The sequence below is a fragment of the Parasteatoda tepidariorum genome, chromosome 4, assembly GCF_982258835.1.
Source record: "Parasteatoda tepidariorum strain Cologne lab strain chromosome 4, Ptep-v5.0, whole genome shotgun sequence".
NCBI lineage: Eukaryota > Metazoa > Arthropoda > Arachnida > Araneae > Theridiidae > Parasteatoda > Parasteatoda tepidariorum.
This window is the reverse complement of record NC_141758.1, coordinates 70,273,818-70,301,461: the sequence shown is the minus strand read 5'-3', so window position 1 is coordinate 70,301,461 and position 27,644 is coordinate 70,273,818. Positions and strand designations below refer to the sequence as shown.

Below are 27,644 nucleotides of genomic sequence, written 5' to 3'. Positions count from 1 at the left end.
ATAATATTTTCTGATATCTGATTCATAAACTACTGCTTAAATTTTCTATACCTGAATGCATTCTCGTTAAAAAGTTTCTATTTAATCTCTACTAAAGGAACAACTACTCCCACGAGAATAACAACCGGCGAAGCTTTCGTAAACTTCGGCGGAATCCTCGGCTTTACGAACCACACATTCCCGTCGGCAAGGGGTTAGTCGCAATGGAGCATTTGGCCGGCGCCCAAAAATGCCTTACTATCACCTGCGAGGGGGGAATGTGACAGCTCCGGATGGAATTTAGCTCTTTCTGAATCGATTCATTCCGTTCTTCTTCCCCACTCATCCCTTTTTCGAATCTTCTCCTACATTAAGAAGTTCGTAGATGTGAACATATTCGGAAATACTATTAAGATTTCATATTCCATTTAAAGAGTTTTGAGAAGCCAATATATGAAAGACGATTTCGAACGTAAAAAATGTTCTTGCATGGATCTTTTTTTTTTACAAGATTAGAAGGAAAGAATGAATTGGTTTTTTATTGTACGTTTCTTCTATTGCAAAAAAAGCTTCGGGCTAGAAAGAGTAAATCGGAAATATATTAAGGTGGAATGTTAAATATTTAAATAAAGCTTAATACTTTACTGGCAGACGATATTTTAAAATGAAATTTTTGCAACAAAATCGTCATGCATAATTCCTAATCATTTACTCTTTTTTTTTATTCTTAACTTATGTACTTAAAGCAATTTTTTGCATTTAAAACTACAAAAGTGATTCACCTTTTGATATTTTTTGATATGAGGCATCATTGAAATGAAACATGTGTTGAAAATTTTCAATGGAAAATGTATTCTGAAAGCGGCATTTAAAATAATCTTATTAGCAAAATAAATCAACAAAATCAAATGCATATTGCAAAAATGAAATGTTTGGAGATAAAGCGTTAATAAAAAGTGATAAAATATTTTGTTTCTAAAAATAAATGGACCACTGTTAAAAATTTCTCGGAAATAATGGTTAAATAACAATTTATTTGTTATTTTACCATATTCAAACAAAACAATCAAATAACCTTAAATGAAATAGTATTCAAACTGTTAACTTAGAGAAACACCGTTTATTAACGGCTTACAACTAATACGATTAAAAACCAGAATTCTGTCGCACCAACTAGGTCCACCTAGAAACCCCTTTGTTCCTTACAGCTGAGTAAATATTACAGCCGAGAGGGTCCTTTAATTCATATACAGTTTCCAGTGTCCTGCATTTCCCAATTTGTGATCCTGGACAATTAAAATACGATTGCTTCATTCACTCATAGATGGCAACACCATAAAGCTACTTAATTCGAAAAAGTCTAGTATTTCCCACCTCTTACGATAGGTGAAACAATCAGGTAAACTAACTAAACCACATTCCGTTGTTCATTTTAAAAACACAACTCAACCACAATCTAACTCCAATGCCCACTACCTTATGAAAAACCTAACTCCGGTATCCAGTTAAAGTTCTTTTCTAAGGTTTTTAAGCCATGCTAATTGTAAATGGTAAAAAAATACAGTTTCGCAATTCATTATTTTTTAATCATACTAATTGTAAACGGTTTCAAAACCCTAAAGTTAAAAAATGTCCTTCACTGTAAACTTAACGGTTAATTGAATAAAAAAACTGCTGCCGGTAATTTTACCGTAATTTTCGAATAAAAATTCTTACAGTGTATGATATAACTGATGATATCAATGCAAAATAAATCCAAATGGTTCAAAAATGAAATTTTGTAAATAAAATGCATTTAAATGTAATAAATTTTTTAAATGTTAGTACAGAATTAATTTTTAATGTAAATTTAAGTTCAATGTAAGAATTTGATATTAAAAATATGTAGAAGTAATGCATATTGTTCACATTGATCATTAATTCTAATACTCTTTGGTTGTTTTTAGAGTTATTGCTTTATCCACATTCAGAAATTTAAAACTGGCAGATTATTTATCGCCACCTTAAAAAACGCTGTTTAAAAATTACTTAAACAGTTTTCAATTCCTACTATTAGTTCACACTCCTCATAGGGTAAACTAACCAGTGAAGGAACACTTAAGCTTCGCTTGCCTTTTAAAAAATCCTATTAATTTCAAAATTCGTAATTTTAGTTAAATGACAGTGTCAACATATTTGTTACTAATTGTAAATTATGTAAAAAAATTGCAGAGAATTTACATATTATTGTTTTAAAGTTTTGGAGGTTCAAATAACAAGTAGTAAGAAGACCAAGTGAAGGAACAGCTCTTACCAGTGAATGAACACCCAGTAAAGGAACACTTAATTTTGGTTATTTTTAATGCTCTTTATGAATTTATAAGCCATACAAATATTTTAAAACAAGCCTATTCTTGAAATTATAACATTTAAATACTTGGAAAATGTTAATTTTTTTTTGTAATCATGAATTGAAAATTAAAGTGTCAACATATTAACACAAACTGCTCATTCACTGGGAAATCTATGCCCAGTAAGGGAACACGCCTGTTCCCTCACTGGTTAGAAGTTGTTTTTCGTATTTTTAACATACTTTTGATGCGGAACATCACTAAAGGTACAAGAAAATTAAAGTTTATTTCTTAGTCTCATTAACTTAGAAAAAAAAAACCAGTAAAGGAACATTTGCTCCTTCACTGGTTTTACATCGTTTGGTGATCCAGTTAATAGACCCCCCCTTATCTCAGTACTTTATTATGCTATGATGCTTTAAAAAAAATAAAACGTAACTTCAATAACTATATTTTGAATTCTCTTTTTCACAGTAAGAAAAATAAAACTATTACATGCAATTAATTCCATTTTAAACATGTAAATGCAAACACTCACCTTATAATTTTTTCAAAGAAGCAAGGTGTTGCAGAGATAATAACAAATTCAAAAATTTTTCCAGAGAAGTCTATTTAACAAGATAATCTAAAACATTGCTAGATGACTTCCTATTGATTGGCAGTAAGCTATTGTTACCAATCAATCTAAAGAAAAACTTTCAAATTCTTATTTTTAATCAATATATATGAAATGTTCCTCCTGGGTAGTGTTCCTTCACTGGTTGGTTTACCCTATATCTTGTTCAAATTTTCAATCGTCAATAAAATACTTTTTATTCATCCACTCAAATTCAAATACATTTTATTAAACATTTAGTGGGTGGCACTTGATATCAATACAATTTTTCAAATATTAATTCATTAATTAAATAGGAATAAGCGACAAACGAAATGGAATTGTTTGATTGGTTAAGCATTGATCATTGTTTTAAATTTTACGATAAGCTATTCAGTTTTTCATAAATTTTAAAGATAACGTCAGTGATAATTTCTAACTTGTAGCTCTTTTTGAACAAAAAATCTAGTTTTTCCCCCCCTTTAAAAAGTATTTAATTATTTTGTATTCGCTGTGTCATTACGTGGTAGCACGTGTTGTCCACGTCACCAAATTTATACTTTTATAATAAGGCTCCTATACCACCGCCATTATGGAGCAGACAAGTTGGCAAGTTACGTGATGCTAGTATTAGCTTGAGAGTTTGAAAGCTATTTGGATACCTAAAATTATTAATATAGGTGTATGCGAGGCAGTAAATTGTATGAACAGTTTTAAAAAAAGGCTTTCAAATGTCATGATTTCCTTTAAAGCTGAAAAGGAAGAGGAAATGGCTAATAAATTGCAGAAGACATGGAAGTGGAGCTCTCTTATGTGAGGTAAATACTAATTTATTTATAACTTATTAGATTTATTTACTTATATATGACAAACAATATTAAATATAATAAACAATATTAAATTGTTAGAATTTGTTTTTTAATGGTTGTTTTCATTTTTTTTTCTTAAAAAATAAGTGAATAACTTTCAGAATTAACTATGTTTTAACTATTATGTAACAAATATAGAAATTTTCAATGAAAATTACGTTTATTAAGTATATATTCATTTAAAATGTGACTTTTAAGCAACATTTATTAATTTATTTAACAATTTTAAGTCTTTACTTGCAATAAAACCAATAAATAAAGGCAATAAGAGATTGGCAGAATAAGTATTCGCCAAACTTATTTCGGAATCGCCAGGTTTTGTATTCACTTTTAAGCACTTCTTTTTGTTAAAAAAATGTTTACCTGCTTCTTATCGTATTCCTTTTTATTTCATTAAGATCAAGTAGTTAGTTCTGAAATCCTGGCTCATTTAATTTTGTTTTTTAGTTATTTATGGTAATACATCGCCTAAAGTTCAAACGGTTTGTTTACATTTATCATACGAAATCAATTTAATATGCGCTCTTTCATATATTTTTTTTATCTATCAATGTTTTTTTTTTCTTTGAAATTCTTGCATTAAATTGCTGAAATAATTAGTTTCTATGTGTGAAACTTTCATGGGAGCATGTTCAAAAATTGTAAACGCTAAATTTTCTTAATGTGATTTATTTTAAGTATGAAAATAAAGTAAAAAGTATTCTAAATATTCTTCTCAGGTTCATTTTAAGGAATCTCAACTAGAAATAAATAGAAGAGATGATAGCAATAAATTGAGACCTGATGCTATACAAACAATTTTCAATGTTCCAAATTCCTTAGAAATTGTTCAAAAAAGACTAATAGGAATAGGCTGTCCAAAACCTGGATCAATTTTAGATAAGCTTAAATCTAATGTAATTATATATTTACGAATTCCTCTTCATTTGCTTAGGTTTTTTTTAAGTTTTTTTTTATTATTAAAGAACTAAAGATGTGTAAATAGTATTTCTATCTAGTAATGAATAACATATAGGTATATATATTTTTAATTGTATTCCTTATTTGACTCATAATCAAAAATAGTAATTCCATTTTTGAAAAATAAGTAAATCATCGTTAATTTTTTTCCCATTTATTGCCTGAATTTCATGAAATATTTTAATGAATTCTGTAAATATGAGGCATTTTATGAAAGTAAATGTTTTCTCACATCGCATTTTCGTTTCAATGCGTAGGCTAACGGCTAAAAATCATAATTTGTCTTCTCCTTTAATATTTTAAAGAAAATTCAATGTCTCAATTAAAAAAAACTAATTTCAAATTAATTCTTGATTTTGAAACAAAATTTATTACTTCTTCATGATTGTAGACGTTTACATTTGGAATATTGCACTATAAATTTAATTATTTTGATTATAAAAACATATTTCAAAATACTTCAGGCCAAAACAAGTTTTTTTCTATTTTAAATTTGCGAAACAAAATCTGAAACGAAATTGAAAAAAAAACAGATCTAAGAGAAATATAAAATTTAAAGCAAAATTTACTTTGAAATCATTCATAAAAATGGCTTATGTAATTGGCACGTAGCATATACACAGTTTTTTATTTAAAACTTTTAACCAGTAATAACATTTGCTGTTAATCTGTATAAGCATAAAGAAACAGTTTTCGATAAACAATGTTAATCAACGCACGCTTTCCTTAAATGATTATCCTACAGTTGAGGTTAACGTCGTTTGTAGCGATAAGTTGGCGAATCTTGTAGCTCTTCATTATTGGAGGAAAAGCTTTTGCTCCGAAATGGCTGATAAGTCGGCCTCTCTAATTCAGGGGCTCTATTTTATCGGATAGGACGTTTTACTAGTTGTCTGATAGGACGCTCCTATTCTTTTTTTCAATTCCAACTATTAGTTTACACTCTCCTTATATATATTTATTTATCTAGTTCAAATTTTCAATAGTTAATAAAATACTTTGAATTCATAAACTCAAGCTCAAATACATTTTTTTTAAACTTGTAATGAATGACACTTGATGTAAATACAGTTTTTTCAAATATTAATTCATTAATTAAATTTAGCTAATTAATTTAATTATATGAATCAAAATTAATCAATAAAAATTAATCAATCTATCTTTTGAGGAAAATAATCAAACTCATTTGAAAAAAAATCAAAAATCAATCATTCTCTCTCAGAAAAATCAATTAAGTTACAAAAAACATCTCAGGTTGCAATCAATGCAATCATTTATTGCTATTTTGGATTCATCGTTGATACGTCGAACCATGAAAATAAGTATTTTTTCAAACTCAGCTAGTTGTGTCTTAATATCTTTCACAATAAAAAAGAATCATTCCACAACAAAATTCATTAAATAACATTGACAAAACTGCAGTAGGCCTAACTGCATACAATTACGTACCTCAACGTTTTTAGCATTTGAATTAAAAATTAAATTTCTTATGATGTCAGAAAAATATAGCTGAACTTACGATCTCACATAAAAGTTAGCTTAATTTATATTTCTCACCCAATGTTTAAACAAATAACCTCAATTTACATTCATAACTTGTTCATCCTATCGAAATCTTTCAAACAAAGCTTATTGAATTTATTTTAAATTTACTCAAATTTTAAGAGAATAAAACATTTTAAAAGAAATTAATATCCTCAATCAGGTAAGATACCTTATTGTATTTATGTGCATTTACTTCAATATTCAAGTAGCAAACAAAAACTTCATGAATTTGCTTGAACTTGCACTGTAAAAACTATGGTGTAATACCTATCCCTATTCTTGGTTAAAAAAAACTCCAAAAATAGCATGAATCGAACTTTCATACATTTTTTAGAAGGTGTGGTTAAACCTTTACACTAATAAGTTATAAGACTTACACTAAACTCTCAAGCTTATAAAGCTTACACTAAACTCGGATGCTTTTACTCCATTCATGGTTGCCAATAAGCCGAGGGAAGTGTTGTTGTCATTTTTGAGTAATTTTTTGAAACTTTTTTGAAAAATATAGGTAAGTTGTGCTTTTATTAGTGTTAGAAAGAATGTAATCGATGACAGAAAGCTTCAACTATGCATAATGACTGAATTTTCTTAACTCCAAGATCAGAATCGACAAGTAATTTCAATCTTCTTGTCGACTTGAGTTGACAACTAATAATACCTGATTGTGACAACTAATAATTCCTAATAATACCTGATTGAGTAAAAATATTGATTGTGGTCAATTATTTGTCAGGTAATTTCATGTTCTTGCCAAATTGATTTGACAAACTAATCATGTAAATTGTTATAAAATGCATGTATGATTTTAATTGTATCCTTAATAAAGATATTTATATTCTCCTAAGATTCACATAAATTTGGCTATTATATTAAATAATTTTATAATATATAACTTCTATTCACTTCAGTTCTGTTAATCCTTGTTCGAATTCATCTTAATATTCTCTATGTGCTGTGAATGACAATCTAATCAACAAACTAATCAACAACAATCATCAAACTAATTATCAACAAATAAATTTTTTTAATTAATACTGTATTTGTAAATCCAAAATTAATGGTTCTCACTATATAGTGTATCACTTTATAGTGTATCACTATGCATAAAATAACTTTACTGACTCTCTTGTGTGTATCATATCTTACAGCAATATTACATTTTAGTATTACTGAATTACAAAAAGTAGTGGGGGCTACTTATACATATTAGTGTAAAAGAATGTTCTTGGTGCTTCACTACATCAGGTTATATCTTCGGTTCTTGGTAAGTGGAGCACGACTGGGGTGTGAAGTAGTAATCGCCATTTTCGTTATGATACATTTTTTTTTTTTTTTTTTTTTTTTTTTTTTTTTGCAATGTGCTTCGATTTGGAAAAAAAATAAAAACAGTAAAAAAAGCTAATATACAAGAAAAGTTAAAGATCTATTTTTGTTTAATATTTTTGCTTCAGAAAAAAAAAGTGTTACACACATTGATTTATAGTTGTAAGCTTTGTTATAAATGAGAAATGGCAACAAAGTTCTACATATATTGATAACCATTTTCTATAATATGAAAAATCCCATGTAAGAAAAAAATTTTAAAAATTGAAATAAAATTTTTATTTTACCGCTAAACTAGACAATAATTTAAAAAGTTATGTTGAAGTAGAAAATTCTGCATTAAATATATGAGATAACCACATTTTATTTGAAAGTTCGACCAAAATCGAAATTCGAAAAAAATCAAAATGGATGTTGTGATTAAACTGAGTTCACAGTGTACTACACCTTTAGTTTGTCAGATCCAGTGATTTGTCACTCTTGACTAACTTTGGAAGAAATACTGTATTTGTAAATTCAAAATTAATGGTTCTCACTATATAGTGTATCACTACACATAAAATAACTTTACTGACTCTCTTTTGTGTATCATATCTTACAGCAATATTACATTTTAGTATTACAGAATTACAAAAAATGGTGGGGGCTAGTTATACATATTAATGTAAAAGAATGTTCTTGGTACTTCACTACATCAGGTTATATCTTCGGTTCTTGGTGAAAAGGAACACCACTGGGGTGCAAAGTAGTAACCACCATTTTCGTTATGATGCATTTTTTTTACAATGTGCTTAAATTTGAAAAAAAAAAATAAAAACAATAAAAAAAGCTAATAGAGAGCTAATAGAAAAAAAAGCTAATAGAAAAGTTAAAGATCTATTTTCGTTTAGTACCTTTGCTTCAGTAAAAAAAAGTGTTACACACATTGATTTATGGCTCTAAGCTTTGTTATAAATAAGAAATGGCAACCAAGTTCTACATATATTGATAACCATTTTCTATAATATGAAAAATCCCATGTAAGAAAAAAAATTTAAAAATTGAAATAAAATCTTTATTTTACCGCTAAACTAGACAATAATTTAAAAAGTTATGTTGAAGTAGAAAATTCTGCATTAAATATATGAGATAACCACATTCTATTTAAAAGTTCGACCAAAATCGAAATTCGAACAAAATCAAAATGGATGTTGTGATTAAACTGAGTTCACAGTGTACTACACCTTTAGTTTGTCAGATCCAGTGATTTGTCACTCTTGACTAACTTTGGAAGAAACCCAACTGCTAAAGAAGAGCAAAAATTCTAAAACATTCATAGCAGTCTGGCGACATAGGGCATCCCGTAATTTTCTCTAAAAGCCTTTCAGTCATCCATCTTTAAAAAACTGTTCAAAATATACTTTTTCTTTGTTATCTCTACACATTACTAGAACAAGTCACGTGATACGTGTTCGCCAATATTTTGTAACTCAGCCAATTTCTGATCAGTTGAGTCCTCAACCTGAATAAAGCCTCCAGCTATTACGGTTATTATGGCTATCGACAAGGCTTGTCTGAAAACATAAGGAGAAAAAATTCTTTTTCGGCGAGGTTCATCTCTTTAGCTATCTTTTTCCCGGCATTTCGGTTATTAAATTAATGCATAGGGTATGATATTTTTTTTTTTAGTTGTTCTTTCCCCGCTTGTGAGAAAGTGATTATGAATATAATGGATTTTTTTAATGAAAATTTATTTTCTGTTGGCTATGTTCTCAAAATACAGGAACATATTACGAAAATGTTATTTTTGATCGCAGACTTGCATACATTAAAAATTAATAGACTTTGTACGTGAATATTTTAACGCAATTCTCCATTCTTCTTCACGCAGAATGATTTCGGTGAACTCGTTTTGCAAAAGATTTTATTAAACTATTCAGTTTCAATTAGTCACACAATGAGTTTTTTTTTCTTTAATTAATTTGCAAAGAATTATTTTAATTAAAAATAAAACACCTTTGAAAATTAAATGCAATAAAAAGTATTGAAATGTGCAGTGATGTGATGAATACTTGATATGTCTGAAAAACCGAAATCGAAACCATGATTTAACAAAACAGTTCAAAATAATTCTCATACAAATTTTATTTTTCCACAAATTGACTCTCTAAAGTAACAGTTTGAACAAAATAAGCAATACGTAGAAGTATTTTTGAGTTGGATGTTTCATTTTGAAAAATTTGATGTCTCTTTATAAAACATTTTTAGTTCTAAATATTAATTGCTAATTAATAATTTAAATATTAATTGCTAATTAATAATTTAAATATTAATTGCTAATTAATAATTTAAAATGCTGCATGATTTATAATGCTGCAAAATTTATAATCTGCTGTTTCATGCTGCTGTTATTAATTAGCAATTATTTATTATAATTGCTAATTATAAATAATAAATTGCTAATTATCAATAATAAATTGCTAATTATAACAAATTAATTGCTAATTAAAAACAGCAGCATGAAACTTTATTTAATATGCTTTATTTACTTCTGTGCTCTTTTTTTTTAACCTGGAAGATTATATTTAAGTGGCTAATGGGTTCTGATAAATTCAAATAAAACTCCTGCCTCCTCCGACATGAGTGCCTGTTGAAAAATCATGCATGATTGCATGATTTTTCAAAACAAGTCGTCTAGCAGTGGATTTTAGGGCAATGTTGTGTTGTTGATAATGAGCTAGCAAACTAACTTGCTAAGCTGGATGCTTCAACCCTACAAACATCTAGACATGCTGGCCCTTTTGACCACATAAACTACTTATTAAGAAAAAGATAAGGAGTTTTATTTATCTCTTAAATCAGTACTCGGTGAGGAATTCTGAGATGATCTGGTGGAATAACCTGAAAGATATATCGAAGTGGTGCAAAACTGGCGCCGAGTTTCGACTACCGAACATGACTGTATCCTTAAACATCTTTACCGTATTAATACTGTCCAAGACTCTTTCTGAAGTGGAGAAAACATAGAAAAAATTACAGAATAATAAAAAAAGAGAAAAGGAAATTATGCTTAAAAAAATAAAGGAAATTCCGGGGGGAAAAAGAGATAATCACTTCATTAGCTCACACGATTATATCCGCAAAAAAGAGTGCATTCTGATATTGTATCAATATAGCCAAATCAAAATTTATTAATACTATAGTGTGAGAGACCTCAAAAAAAATTTTTTTAAGCAAAATAGAATGGAACACATTAAGTAATAAAAATCACGTAAAGAACAGAAAATAAAATGTAAATTTAAAACGGGACAAAACATAAAACGAAATCTATAAAGCGAATAGCGAATTCAAATGAACTTTCATGAACGGAAAAATTTTCAAGAATGATTTAAAATTTTTCGTTATAAGATTGCCAGATTATAAAATATTTTCATATTTTGTAATCTAATATACAGGCCTCGCAAATTAAGGTATAGGCGTAAATAGAGGTATTTTGTTTTATGCGTTCTTATTGCAGTACGAAAGTACGTTTGATTTGTTGGTTGCCAAGTATGGGCTTGAAAATGGATGTGCGTAAGGTAATATTATACTGGATAATTTTAAGAAGTTTACAATTAATTCGTTATACCATTTTAATGATTTTAGAAAATTAACTTTTATTTAAGAAAAAAAGATAGTAAGAGAGAGAGAAAGAAACCTGAATTGTCTGTTTTGCGCATAATTTTAGCCATGAATTTGCACTTGGCAAAAATAATATAAATTAACAAAGAATTTTTTGTAGTAAATTTATTTGCAACAACATCCAATTAACATAACGATTTTATATAGAAATTAATTTCTTTAGTTGGGTATTCATTGTTTTTTTTATCAAATTTTGAAAGAGTTTGTCCGTTTGTTTTTTGGATAAATGAACATTACTACATATTCTTTTAATTCTATTCATTTGATTAAAAATAGTATTGAAATAGATGTTTTTAGAAACATTTCAATTCCAAGCAATTAGTTTATTAATATTAAATTTAAAGTCATTTCTTTCATCGTATAAATCAACAAAGCAGATATTTTCTTCTTTTATGATACCCAAATCCAAAAAATTAATATTATCATCATGATTACGAAGTAAGATTAATTCCTCGGGGTAAATATCATATATATATATATATATATATATATATATATATATATATATATATATATATATATATATATATATATATATATATATATATATATATATATATATATATATATATATATATATATATATATATATATATATATATAGATATAGATATAGATATAGATATAGATATATATATATATATATATATATATATATATATATATATATATATATATATATATATATATATATATATATATATATATATATATATATATATATATATATATATATATATATATATATATAGATAGATAGATATATAGATATAGATATATAGATAGATAGATATATATATATATAGTAAATTACGATAGGCATATATAACAAGGATGTATATATATGCCTTGGTCATACATTCCTTATGTTCCTACAGTTCAGATCGTTATTTACTTTCTCTAAATCAGATCTTAACTACTTTACTTGTTAAGAATGTTAGGATAAACTGGAGCAGAGTTGATCTAGTATGTGAAAGTTAGAAGCTAAGATGGGAAAATTGAAAAAATATTTTTTCCTTGCTTACCCTCTTAATTCGTCAGATTTTTATAACGATTTTGCGACTGCAGATGAGTAATTTTTTGGCTATTTGACAATCATATTTCAAATATATGTAAGAATCGATTCGAAACACTCTGTATCTCAGTTGTATAAAAAAAAAAGAAAATAGTGCGTGAAGTCCCTCCGCGCAATTCTCAACCAGAAACATGTGAAAATAAATTAAACTATCAAAATAGCATCTTGCTCTCTTCTTGCAAGTGAGATTATAATTGGTGAGAAACTTCATTTTTACTTTCTGTTGCCTAATTTAAAAGCAGTTTCTCTTATTGTTTACGTAACTTAAGTAATAATCCGGTATTTGTATTAATAGCTTTAAAAATATAATTTTAAATAAGTTTAAAAAAATATATTTTACTTTAAAAATATTTTATTTTGTATTTTACTTTATATATTTTATAAGTTATCACTCTATCTTGCTAAAATAATACATAAATTTCAGTAATTTTTTTGTATATGTACGAATACATATGCCTTGGAGTAATGTTTCAGCTATTAAGTGACCAAATTGTTCGATTGTTATAAAAAAAATTGCATTAATTACGCATTCTTTACTTATTAAGAAATTATTTTCCTTTTTATTGTGAAAGTGTACAATTGCAATATTTTTCTGCAGAATTATGTTTCGTATGTATGCTTGTTTTCGGTAGCTTTTCTTACTTTGGTTAAAACGCTTTTTTTTTTTTTTTTTTTTTTTTTTTTCCTTCCTGGAATGAATTTTTTCCAATTTCATTCATTAAGCAAATAAAAGAATGGACAAATTAGCAAACAGACGAATCTGCATATTTGTGAATGAACAGATTTTGTGTCTTTTAAAGAAGTGAATGGGTGTCTTTTAAAACAGAAAAGAGGTATCTTTGAATGAGGTTGAAAGTAATCTGAAAAACCTTTGCCCATTTCAAAAAAAAAAGAGAGAGAAAAAACTTATAAGAGGCAAACAAAACAGCAATTAAATTGTCAATCGAGTGTTCAGCAAAACCAGAGTTGGCAAGTTCTTAGTTATAGCTTGTCAATTAGAAAAAAATAGAATTTGTAAAGTGATTACCAGGCAGCATTGTAATGTTGATTTTAATGTCCTTAACTACCGCTATCACAAAGCCTAACAAGGTTCACAAATAATTAGCAAATAAAATATACAAGCTTGAAGCAATGTTAAATGTAACTATGCTAGTGTACACGTTATGTTAAGCTTGCACAAACAAACTCTTATATATCGAGATTGAATCTACCTTTATAAAACAAGGCTAAAAAAACCTTTTAAAATCGAGAACGAATCCCCATTCGCAAATCAATAGTGGAATGTATTTTAAAATCGAGAGTGGAAAACGAATTCCTTTTCTCAAGGTTTATTTTAGATTTTATAACCATCACTTAAACGAGGTGTTTCGGTTAAGGATTCTTTTATATACTTCCTTTGACACTTTAAAAGTAAAAATTGGCCAGATAATTAAATTTCCAACTAAGACAAAATATTGCATTTGAGAGCTTGGACAAATCTAAAATAAAAAAAAAAGGCAAAAACAAGGTTTACAGAACCTATAAATAAAAGCTTTAAAAAAAATAGTTTTTTTTTTTTTTTTTTTTTTTTTTTTGTTAAGGTTTTTCCTTGTCTTTAAACAAATTTTAAGGAAACAAATTTTGCATACTAATATTTCTACTAAGCTTAAAAACGAAGGAAAATACAACGTTTGCCGTAAGGTTTCCTGCTATCAGGAATTTTAAGAAAGCAGTTTGAGTACCTTAGCAATTTCAATCCCTGAAGTCCAAAGATATAACTGGAAAGTTTTTCATTGCATTTCTACTTCTGTTGCATATAACTTTTGTAGAAATATTATTGCGGATCTAATTATTCTGCAATTTGCATGTTATTATTTTGTTCGGTGGTGTTAGCCAATGAACCATTAGCAAATTGGTGTAACTTCACTCGCCCTTTTACTTACTGTTACGGAGTGTCAAAATAACTAGTATCCGATACAGGAGTGGAAAGAGGATGACATTTACACTCGTGATGTTACAAGATGTTCTAATTAAACAATAAAGAAAAAATGATATGAAGATATAGCAAAACATTTAAATCGATGAAAAATACCTGAACTTAAAAGGGTTACTTTGTAGAAGCGAAATTTTTCTGGAAAATTTTTGAAACGTTTGCTGACAAACAATTTAAACATTGAACTTTTGAACAGAAAGAAATTTATACAATGTTTTATTTATTTATTTATTTATTTATTTATTTATTTAGTTTTTTTTTTTTTTCCTTTAAAAAAAATGAAGGAAATGAAGAATTTCTCTGAAAGCGGTTGTTTTTAAAACTCTATTTCAAACCAAACAAGGCAGTAAATTCTTTTTTTAAAGAAGAATTATCAAGATTTTGTCAAACTGGATAAGTGATATCATGTACCTACATAAATGTTCTCTTTTTATCTTATAATTCCTGTTAAAGGTTATAAAAAAAAATTTAAACGTTCTAAATGAATATAAATAATTTAAATGATAAAATAAGAAATAAAAATTAAAAATATTCTCCTTTTTTATGTCATGATTCTGTTAATATTCATCTACAAAAGTCTTATAACGAGAAATTGATAACTTAACAAATTACTAGCATTAATATAATTTATAAAAATTATAACTGGTTTCAAAAAAAAAATTCTCATATTTCCAGTTTATTCTTCCATATTTTACCTCCGATATTTTACAGAAATCGCTTTAAAAGTAATTTTCAAAACTATAAACATCTGGTGAGCAAAGTTATTCTGATTGTCAGGGTTATTTTTTCCCCATCCCCAGAGTATTTATCAATTTTTACAGAAGAAAAGCAGCAAAAATGTAATCATACAGAGAGTAGATCGTTTGCCTCCCAATGAGGTGACCCAAGTTTGAATCCCAGTGATGACTTGTCGACGCGAATTCTGCCCCACGACCACAATGGTGGGGTGAAATATCCTCTGTGGTACGTGGATAATGGGTTGGAATCTCCTTCCCGTCAGTCTAACCGTTAGAGGTTTTCGAGGTTTTTCTCTTCAAGTAACACAAATGCGGAATAGTTTCCTTAAAAAAATCCTCGATGAAGGCTTGTTTGTCCCAATGCTTGATACAATAGTACCCTTGTCACCTGGGTAACCTTTCACCGCTTGTACTACAGTAATTATGAAAATCTTACTTTAATTTTTATTGTAATTTGAGACATCATTTCTCTTTTCCAAATATTTACTTTACAGTTTTTTGTACAATAAAGTAAATTATACTTCAAGTAAAAACTATTTTGAAAAAAGAAAAAAAAAGAAGAAGAAGAAGAAACAATAACATTCATAAGTTTCTCGTTTGCTTATGTCTGCCTGCCGGATTTGAAAAGTAGAACTCATGATTTCACTTCACAGAATAAAAAAATTTTCTTTTGTTTCGTTTTGTATCCATTTTTCTCTTTTTTTTTCTTTTTTTTTTTTGTAGTAAACTCTATAGTTGTGTCGCATGTGGATCGTTTGCGTTTGACTTTTAAAGCACTCTACAATCAATTTAATCTTTAAATCTTACGCACAAATCTAAGATTATTTAATGATCTACTAATTTACTTATAAGTTATATTAGTTATTAACTATTCGTAAGAAAATCACTCCAATTTCCCAAGTGTTTCAACTGATTGAATTATCATTAAAGGAGTATATATTATTCGGTTTTAAAATAATTTAAAATACTAAATAATTAAATAATTTATAATACAGTCAAAATCGTGAGCAAATTAACATTTTTCCGAGCATATTTCTTTGCAATCTATTCTCTAATCTTTTATATAATAGCTTTTTTTTAATTTATTTATTTATTTATTTATTTTCCTTCTGTAGGCCAAAATTCTAACACAAATTCAAAACTCGCTAAGCAGCGAAGATAGTTCATGATTCATAAGAATAATTAATGTAAGCCTTATATTTAAAAAATTAATAAAGCTTCAATAATGACTTTATTGCTTGAAAAAATTTTCCTCTATCTTCCTTGAGCGCATAGCAGAAAATTTCTTGATTTACTTCGAAATAATCATACTATATACCACTAATAACATACTATATTATTATAGTGGTAAATATATACTTACCACTCTGTTAATTAAACATTATTTCTTCATGATAGTTGAAAATAAGTCCCATCAAGAGAGGCATAATTGAACTTTTCTTTGCAGTTTTAAATGTTTCCATTGTATAGCGTCATTTATTATTATTATTATTATTATTATTACATTAATTATTATTTCATAAAGCGAATTTAAATTCATATATACGTACTAAAATCAACAATAGTATATTTTAGATTTATTTAGATTTCGTACGAGTAATTATCTTTTTTAAACAGTTTTCTAACTTTTAATAATTACAAGAGATGAATCTAAAATATTCTTATGTTAGAAAGAAAAAAAAATGTAAAAGCAAATATAATAATAGCACATTACGGAATTAATATTTAATACATTTTTATTTTAGAATCATCATTTAATAAAAAGAAATATTATAAGACTTTTTTCTAAAAAAATGAGTAAATTTAAAGTATAGATTAAAGTATAGATTAAATTTAAAGTTAAATCTAAAAATAAAATATTGATTTTACTAAGAACTGGTGGAAATAACTAATTTCAAAACAATTAATTTTTAAACAACGAATCTAAACGTACAACAAAATTCTAAAAGGAAGCGTGATAAGAATTTTAAAAATGCTTTTTCTCTTCGAAAAATTTGTTAAATAGTCTACAAAGTTTTATGATTTAAAGAAATAAAGAATTATTTGTGAACAAATAACAGGAAATTAAATTATTACAGTTATCTTCCAAGTACGTCCTCTAAATGCTAAACAACTCAATAGATGGAGACACTGGATACAGCTTTAGGAAGCATTTTCTTATCGTTTAATATTATTGATCACAGGATAAAATAATGGCTTGATTTTATCTCAATCTTTTTTTTACTTGAAATAAGGGATTTATCACACATTTTCTGGGGTAAATTATTTTGAGATAGAAATCCTTTTTTCACTTAAACAGTATTTATTAAATATCTTGGTTGGCATAAGCACAAAAACTATGCAGTAATATTTACTAACAACTCAACTCTTTGATTATTTATGTCGCCATTGAATTGTTTGTTTAGCTTGGATTAGCTTTACGGATTCGCAGCTGATAAAAATTGTATGCTTTTTGAATTTTACATTCAAGCGAATTAGTGTTGAATTAAGAAAGTAAAACTGCTGTAGACCTGTTGTATTGCAAATTTTTTTTTCACTTTGATTTCAAGTGTATTTTTTGCATTTTCTGAAAGAACCAAAAACACTTGATATTAGTGATTTTAGTTGTCTGTTAAGTTATATAAAAATTTGTGTAAATTAACTTTTCTTTATTCTACTTGTATTTTGTTCGATTTAAGCTTATAGAATGGAAATTGATGAACTTGGTGATTCGACTACTGAAAAAGCGGAAACATTCCTAACACCTCAAGAAAATGTCGATTGTCCAGAACTTCAAATCGAAGTCACAGAATGTGAAATATCAGCTTTAGCTAAAAGGGTTAGAGTTTTATTTACTATTATAAATCATAACTTTATTATTGCTATTGTTTCCTCTTCCTGTCAGGGTAAGGGATAATTTTTCATGATACTGAAAAATTATTAAACAGTTTAAACTAATTTCCTTTAGTTTTAGTAAAATTATAATTTTTTATATTTCAAGAGAAAAATATTAATGCTTGTTGGTGTACTTTTTGAAAGCAACAAAGTAATTAGTATTTATATTAAAGTATGAAAGTTAATCAAAATTAAATAAAGTAATGACATGCTATATTGAAATATAAATATATCATTTAACGCAATTTAGAGATGTTTCCAAAGAAGAAAAAAACAATTACCTATAACAATAATTTAAAGTAGGTCCATCGTGGAAAGTCGAACAGAAAGTTAAAATAAATTTAAACTGCTATATAAAGAAAAGGAAATAGAGGTTTAAGAAAATTAAAAGATTAGATATAAATAAAAGATTAAATTGTTGCATTACACAAAGTGTAAATGTGACATTTTTCATAATTTAGTCTTGGTTTGAGAATCGCGCATGAGCGATCTCAGAGTCCCTCACTGACCATAAGTTGTACAAAAATAATTCAATCTGATTCATATTTAGGCTATTTCAAAATCACTCTTCGCAATTTGTTTCCACAGGAGTTTTGAAAATTCAAATAATTTTAATACTATTTGTAAAGATCTGTACGAAATCTCTTTGTCATAGAAAGTTATGTTTTGCCCTATTTTCGTATTATAATGGCATTTTAAATAATATATAGCATGACTCAAGTATTTTAGGAAATATATTTTTTAAAATAATTGAATTGTAAAATATATGGTGTTTAAAATTTTTTATTTTTTGGAAAAATATATATATATATTATTAATTTCTTTTCAACTATGTATTAAATTTTAAGATGGTATTACGTTGAGTTGATAAAAGGAAAAAACAAAATTGTTGTTTAATATTATAGTTAAATAGATATTTGTATGGTACAATTACAAAAAAGATTTCAATTCTTATAAAAACAATACAAAAATTTTCTAAAAATATCTAGTTCTAATATATGTATATTTATTATTTTTATGTAATATTTATTTTGTTCTAGCCTTGATTTCTTTTTTAATCTGATCTTTTAAATGAATAGAAACTGATTTGCTATCAGTACAGTTCCAGTGTTATGCGATTTTCTTTCTCGTCAACCATTTTTGTCAAATGCCGGAACAAGAATTTAATATTCCAACCTTGTTAAATTTCAAAGCAAAATTCACTTATATTAAAAACAATATTAAAAAATTCTGCTGCAAAAATAAACATATTTTTTTACCCATCTGCTGTAAGTTTCATAAAAAAGTAATGTTAAGCATGCATATTCTAAAAACGATGCAATACACATTAAAGTTACTCATTTATAAAACGTTTATCCTAATTCTTTCTTTTCACAATACCTTAAAATTATATCAATCTTAAATCATATTTTTAGTAAATATTCAACAATAATAAATGCATTTAATTTTATAATTGACTTCATGACTATATTAAATCTCTTTACATTCAACAAGTATACTTAAAGCATAATGTAGTAAAGTCAACATTCCTGATCGTTATACAAAGCAAAATGCCAAGTGATAGTCTGATGCAAAATAATCGCCTTTCATCCCATGTATTATTGTTCTGTGCCCATAAGCAGAATATTTTCAAATGTTCTGCAACAGGACTTATTAATTATACAAATGTTATGCAAGCATTTCACGGCGAAAAATAAGTCAACTTTACGTTAAAATGCTATATTTTCATTAATTAAAATGCAGGATCATACACAGATACGCTACATTATTTTTTAAACCAAAGCAAACATTCTTGATTTGTTACTTTTTCAAATATTTAAAAAAAACCTGACTATCTGTATCTTCAATAAGTGACAGCCTTTTCGCAGGAAAACGCTGTCACTTATTCAAGATACAAATTGTTCTGCAGGACTTCGTTTGTTCTGCGACATGTGTCACAGTTTTAGGCACTTTCTGCTTCTGGGGTTCTGTGTATCACTTCAAGCTTAATTTTAACATTCTTAGTTTATTCAGGCAGTTCTTTAACTTACATACCACATTTGCAATCATTATCGCCTATGTTGGTTGGAAAAAAATCCCCCTCAAAAGAAGAAGATACAGCCACATAGCAAATCAGTTCCAATGAACAAATAGTATGTCAGTCACTATTTTCTGCCATACGCACTAGCAACAAACTCAAAAGTTTCCTTCGTTTTAAAGTTAATGTCATCCATCTATAGCTGATTTCATTTAACCATATCCCTATTTCATTACTTAACTTCGAAAATAACTCAGCTTTAAAAAGCTATTTTTTAAATCCTAAATAAAAAATTCAAATATAACTATAATTTTTTATAAAAAGACTAAAAATTTAAGTCTAAATTTTACTTAATAAATCTAATGAAAGAAGGAAAAAAATGCCTACTTATTTTTTCCCAACTCTTATTCGATTTTACATTTTTAAAATACAATTCCTGTTGAATTTTTTCATACCACAATTAACAAATACTTTTCATATTTTAGATTCGACGCACAAGAAATCAGCGTTCACCTTTTGGGAGAAGAAAAACCTTTTTTGTGCATAAACAGCTGGTAGGTGACCAGTCCACAGAAGTGTTCAACTCCAATGAACAGTGTTCAACACCAAGTGGTGAGAAGACTCACATAAGCAGGTTTCAAAAGAGACAAATCACAACAATTCAGGAAGAAGTATTTCAGTTTAAGAAACAGCCTCGTAATCCCTTTTTTGAAGCATTAAGTGAAGATTACGACAAGTTGTATGAAGCATATCAGTCTAAGAAACATTACCGTCACACTTTAATGGGAGTTAAATCCAAAAGTAAAGCTTACAAAGAGAAAGTTGCCTCTTTGAAACTTTTTGTTGATAGATTAAGAATAACTAATCTCACAGATCCGAGCACTCTCCAAAATAACATTCCTGATGAAACTATACAGCTTTTTGAAAAAATACATATTTAATTCTTGTTTTCACATCTTTTATTAGATAAGGAAACATACATTGCTGCCATTTGGGATTTATTTCTTGTAAATAAAAGTTTGACTTATTTTTTTTAAATGTTTTTATTAAGTAATGTTTTTGATGTACTTGTATTTGAATATGACGCATAAAATATTTGTCGTAATGCCTTTCTGCAAATAGCTAGCTGGTATGTCTAAGAAATTTTAGACGCATTAGTAACTGAGAACGAATAGATATATATTTATTTATTTTTTTAAATATTAGCTGTAAGATTAATTTAAATTTGTAAAGAAATCGACTTTTTTGATTAGCTATTTTTGAAATAGATATTAATTTAAATTAAAAAATCAATACTGTTTCATTTTAATGTAAGCTAGTCACCCCTGATATATTACCTATGATCTCAAACACAAACACATAATTTTAATAATAATTAGTGCTACAAAACTGAATTTTAAATTATTGAAGATATCTGTTTAATATAAAATTGGTTATGCAATTTGAAAATCAGAATGAAATTTATTTGTTATAGCTTAATATTAATCTTCTTATTTGAAATAAGCTCAATATTTAATACTTTTCCACTTTCTATGATGTGTTGTTAAAACATTTTATATGTTTTAAGTTTCTTTGTTATTTTAAAATCCTTCTGTGTTTCCCGCTTTTTTAAGCGAAACTAAAGTAATTGCTCCTAGGTGGTGTAGGTTTTTGAATATTTATTGTTCCATTATCTATGCCTACTATCTATAGACTTAAGTTTCAACTTGTTCAACATTGGGTACTCTCACATTGCCAGTGTTTTCAGTAAATTGTATTTATTGTATGAAGTAATAAATCTCAAATAGCTTATTACTGGCTGGTATAATACAAGAAATATCTATATCAATTCAAGATGCCAAATAATTTAAAGTTAAAAATTGTTTAGATTAATGTGCGTTAATATTAAAAGGCTATAGGCTTCCAATTATCGGAAGTCTTTCCCTACTCCAGCAAATAACAAGTGCACATGATTCTCGAATGTTAATGAGCTTATTGAAGAATTTCGGAAGGAAATATTAATTTTTATTACTGGATTAATTAAGAAGAAAATTATGAATTCTGCGAAGATATAATGTAGCATCCCTTTGTGTTGCCACTTAGTCGCTACATGAATAATATAATGTGTGCAACTATGATCGTGTAACATTGGAAAATCATGATCTTTGACATTCATAAAGTTTCCGAATATGAATTATGGAATATTGAGGAAAGTGAGGCATCTTTTCCATTACTTTACTGTTCATATTCGTACAATATGAATTGCTTGTATAAAAACAAATCAGGACTGGAAATTACTAAATGATTTAATTTGTCTGAATTTGCTTCAAATAGCATTTGAATAGAAACTTAATTTTACTTTCATGTTTGTCCTGATTGTTATCTGGCAATGTGTGTTTTGACTTATTGATATTTTCTTCAGATTTTTTTTTTTTATGTCAGTAAAACACATTCAAAATTATTTGTAAACATATTTCCTGTTGAAAAGAATGAAACCATGCTTATTAATTTAAGATTCATTTTTTTTCGTTTTCAAAAAAATTTCTCTTAATTTCTAGCTTCATATATTGATTTTAAGTGCAATTCTCAATAATATTTTCTTATGCATATTTGGTCTTACACTTTATCTGTGTTCTGTTATGTTATGTTGTGAATACAGCGTTTTATTCATTTAAAATTGAGATTTTTAGTTAAAAAGTAATAAATAACTCATTTCCCTAGCAGAAAGGTTTTCTATTATGCACAGATAAGAAACAATGTATTTTCTGGTCACTTTTTCCTTCAAATGGGTTGAAAAATGGCCATTTCTCATTTACCTCAATCTTGCCTTATGATGTCGAATGCAATAATATAATTATTAAATTTAATCTTAAAACTTGACAATCATCATTACTCAGTGTAACTATTTGAAAGCTGCCTAATATAGATATGCCAAACCATTTTATTGTTAAAATGTCAGCAATATTTTGAAAGTTGTAAATAATCTTCTTGCTACTGTGTATTAGGTAAACTCTTATTTATCAGTAGAGTTAGATGGTGTTAAAAACCATAAATAAAATGAGTAGAGAAACAAAAGGCTACAAACCTTTAAAAAAAAAAGGTTTTATTCCTTTGTAAAAATGGTAACAACAGGTTTGAGTGAATGTTATTCCTATATACACTGTTTCCTTATAATCTATAATATTTGGAAACTAGTTTGCTATGTAGACATAGTTAGATGCAATTTTCTACACGCCCAGTGCCAAAAGATTATTTATTGTTTGGAAGTACCAAGGGTCTCTTCCAAGTCACTTTTCATTGATAAATAGTTTGCTGTGAATAATCAAAAGCAATTTTCTACATGCCCAGAGTGCCAGAAGGTTGAACCCCTTGGGAGTGCTAGGGTTCTACCCAAAGCACTTTTTTTTTTCATTGATCAATAAATGCTCCTTTTCTGGGGGGGGGGGGATTAAAGGATCGAAAAGCGTCTTGTTAAGAAATACCCTGTTTTATATCAAATTATGTCAGTATAGCTTGAGAAGTTCTCTTTGGTCAACTTTACTACAGTTAGCAAACAAAATCAAAACTAATTACTTGGAATAACCTTTTTATGTTAAGAAATTGAGAGAAAAAGCATTTAGCTATCTTTAAAATATCATTTTTTGTTATCATTATTGCTATTTTTGATGCTATAGCAGTTTTTGTAGCTTTTATGTCTGAATTTTTCTGGGACAAATTCATGAAAAATAGAAAATTCATATATTCAAATAAAAAACTGTTTAGTATTGAAACTGTAAACTTTATTTAGGTTGATTTTTTTTTTTTATTATTATTAAAAATCATTCGCTCACCCTTGAATACACATGCAGTTGTGACTTTGTTGACTAAATACTTTCCCTCCCCTTCTTTTGAGATCAAAATGTTGGTTTATTTATTTACTTTTTTTCATTTTAAATATAAATAATAAAAAAAGCTTATGAATTATCAAGTGTTTAGTGTTTTTCTAATAGAGTGTGTGTGTGTTTTCCTTAATTTATGAATGGTTTTTAAATCATTTTGCTTTAATTTTAATTATTTGCAATCTGTAAAGAATTTATAAGATTTCTTTTATTATAATGCTATATTTAGTGTGCTGCATTGTAATTAGTGTCTTGGACAAAATACTGCCTGTCAAAATTTGTTACTTTTTAGTATTGTCACTTCACTTGTAAACTTATTTAAAAATATGAATTAATGAACTAAATTGCCATTTCAAATTGATAGTGTATTTAAACTTTTGTTTTTATCTATACAGCTGAGAAGATCTGAGCTGTCAAAATTTCAAATTACTGTGGGAAATACATTTTATTTTTATCAATGTTTCAAAGTTATGCATTTCTCTCACTTTTTTTTTAACAAACTTGTTATAAGTATGCAGTTACAAGCATCTTTTTATGTTGCAAGATAAAAATGTGTTCAAAAAATTTGGTAAATGGTCTCACCAAACGAAATACATTTATTGTCATTTGTACAACAGATCTTAATAATGCAAGCCATGAAATGCTTGCCTTTTATATAATTTTGTGTTGCATAAATAATTCTGTATGTTTATCTTTCAACTTACCTGCTGAAGGTGGCAATAATTTTTCTGGAACTGATACATCTTAAAATTATTTTTAGATGCAAGTACTAAGAAACACAAAAATAAGCACTTTACTATTTATTGAAAAATATTGTAATTTTTCAGAGTAATAACAATTTTGTCAATTTTGGTTTACTTATCTTTTGAAATTTTAACCTCGTTGAAAATAATGTTAAAAGTTCTCCTTTATTTACTGCAATTTTCATTGTTTACACCTTCAAAATCGATTTGGTTTACTGAAAATTGCTGTTCCCAGAATTGTGTTATATGGATCACCTACTGTAGTAATTGCCTACAGCTATATTTGCTTTGCTTGTACAACTGTTGAAAATTTGTCCGCAATTTGTTATTGTTTAAAGCACCATTGCCGTGTTACTTGTGAGATTGGTGCTATGTCAAAAATAATCTACCTTTCCCTCTCTAGACTGTTTAAATCTATAAAAACATACTTATTCACTGCTTACCAGGCATACTAATTCACTAGCATTTCTTATATCTCTATCATAATTTTGTCTAAGTTGATGCAACAAAACATTTCACAGTGATTGCATTAAATTGGTGGTGGCTTGTACTTCTGCTTAATTCTTTGTGGTTTATACACTAGAGGGTAATCAGGTTTCGATATCTCTCTTAGTCTGTAGGTTTAATATTCTAACTCATACTATTGTTCAACTATGGGACCATTTACCCAACTTTTCGAACACTCCTTTTACAAGGTTTATAGTCAAATTTCTTAGTATCTTAACTGTTAAAAAAATTCACATTTTTTAATAACAATTTTCAAAATCTCTATTACTTTTAATCATCAAAGTTAATTGTACATTTTGCCTCAAACAATTTATGCAGTGAGGATTTTGGTAGTATTTACAATGTTTGTGTTAACATTTCTATGCATTAATTTGAAATCAATATTTTTTACTTAAATATTTTGTCATGCTGTCTAAGCTTCTTACAACAAAATGCACTTAATAACAAAAAAAGTTTTCCTTTCAAGGAGCTTTGTGATAAAGTACCTTTGATTGTTTGTTTAACAAAAAAAATTTATGCACACTGATGAATGAAACAAGATGATTTTTCTAAATTTATACTGAGTATATATTTAGTGAAATTGGTTTCACATAGGTGAAAAATATTTCATTAAACATCTATTACATCTTATACATTTTTTTAGCAGAATTTTTTCTAGCTTATTGCAAATTTTCAGAAATAGCATTTTCTGATGTCATTGACAACATTGATAATTGATTTTGATTGTAAGTTTTTTGCACTGTTAAATATAGCCCAATGATTGCCAACCTGGCAAGCAAAATCCTTGTCATAGGCCACGTTTGTTGTATCAGGTTTTTTATTGTAATCCTTTTTCATTTGAGCAAGTCGGAAACTATTTTTATCTGTTGGCTAGTTAAGGTTTTTGAATTGTATTTTGTGTCGTATATTTTAATTTCTATTTTTTATATTTTGAATTCATATTTTTTCATGTATGTCTGTATTTCTATAATAACCAACCGCTTTATTTCTATGATGCATTGTAATGATTTGTATGTATGATTTTATTATGTTTATTTCTATCATTTTTAGGTTATATTTGTTATAGTTTTTTTTTAGTGTATATATGTTTGCCTTGGTTTTTAAAAATTTAATTTTGTGAATATTTAAAATTTTCTTGCTGTAAAAATATTTTATTCAATAATAGCCAATACTTTTTTTTTTAAATTGAATGGGCACAAATTTAACACACATTATCCAAACAAATTTATAAAAACGTGTCTGAATATTTATATCCCTATACTTTTTTTTTAAATTTAGTATCATGTGTAATAAATAAAGTGATAATAACATGTAAGAAATGTAACAAACCAAACTCTCAAAATTTGAATAAAGATGTATCTTGTTCAGCATTTGTATGAAATGTTCATTTATTATCTTTATTTCAACTGAACTAATTTAAGTAAAAATGTTCACTTGAATTCAATAAAATGAAGATATTTTTAAAAAGAAGCGAAGATTTTCTTTTCATTAATATTCATTCCTTTGAGATGCCTACTTATAATCCTGATTTCCCAACTAAACTAATTAAGTAAAAACACTTATTTAAATATAGTCAAACATAATGAAAAGAAAGAAGATATGAAAATTGACTCCATCCATGCAAGGTATGAATTACTTTATTAATTAAAGATTTTCCATGTTCTGAAGTGACTGAAAGTCATTTGTGGAAACGGGTGTGGGCATACAATGTTAATTCAGAACATATGTATGTGAACACACACACAAAGGTAATAGATGAAAACTATAAATCTATTTTCTTTGGTGCAATAATATCCCATACTAATACATTCTTAGTCACATTTTTTATACCAATTGGAACTTTTTTTACAACAACGCAGTGACGCACTCAGGATAAGGTTTTTTTAGGATTAAAAAACCCCTAGAAACTGCAAGTAAGACATTTTTCTTTAGACTTAAAAACTAATTTTTATATGAGAACGAAAGTAAAGTAGTATTTCTTAGTTCTTCTGTATATTATTTTTATTTCTGTAATTATTTTTATTTTAAATCATTTCAATCCCCCATACAATTTCTATAATTAAAATATTTTATTTGCATTTATATTACTCAACAAAAATATTTATTTAACTTATTATCTAAACTTTAAATATAATTGTTGTAAGCCTTTCCATCGTAATTATCAATTCCTTATTAGCTAATAATAAGATTAATTATAGTAATTAAATAAAATATATAGATTAGTAATAATTTTTACAGATTATATAAAATTATAATAAATAAATATAGATTAAAATAAAATGAATGATTACATGGGTGCCACTCTTCAGTCCTGGGGACTGAAATCAGTCTTGAGAAAAATCAATGGACTAATAAATTCTATCAATTAAATAAAATTTTCTTTTTTTTTTTCCTTGGAAATTAAAAATTTTTTTTTGGTCAAAATAAAAAAGTAATATTATATCTTAATGAAAACATATGATATGGTAATAATGTCAAGACTTTTATTTATTTTCTTTTTGTCAGCGTCACTAAATCTCATTCTTAAAGTCTTGAGAAATAGGATTAAGTGAACTTCATCTACTTGCGTAATTAAATTTGTACTATTGCTGAATCTAAATC

General features: G+C 27.0%; 2 protein-coding genes across 3 annotated transcripts in view; one reads left to right on the top strand and one right to left on the bottom strand.

The window, feature by feature from the left end:
- The window catches only part of LOC107449074 (inactive dipeptidyl peptidase 10-like), a 551,160-nt gene that overhangs the window by 383,207 nt on the left and 140,309 nt on the right, over positions 1-27,644 (bottom strand). The window lies entirely within an intron of this gene.
- Positions 17,405-26,413, top strand: LOC107444151 (uncharacterized). Of its 2 annotated transcripts, XM_043046107.3 has the most exons (3): positions 17,410-17,538; positions 17,724-17,863; positions 20,422-26,413. In XM_043046107.3, exons 2-3 carry the CDS (start codon positions 17,732-17,734, stop codon positions 20,875-20,877), a joined length of 588 nt encoding a protein of 195 aa, XP_042902041.1. In that variant the 5' UTR covers positions 17,410-17,538; positions 17,724-17,731; the 3' UTR covers positions 20,878-26,413. The 2 variants fall into 2 exon arrangements, with proteins under 2 accessions (XP_015913720.1, XP_042902041.1); XM_016058234.4 differs by having other exon boundaries at positions 17,405-17,863.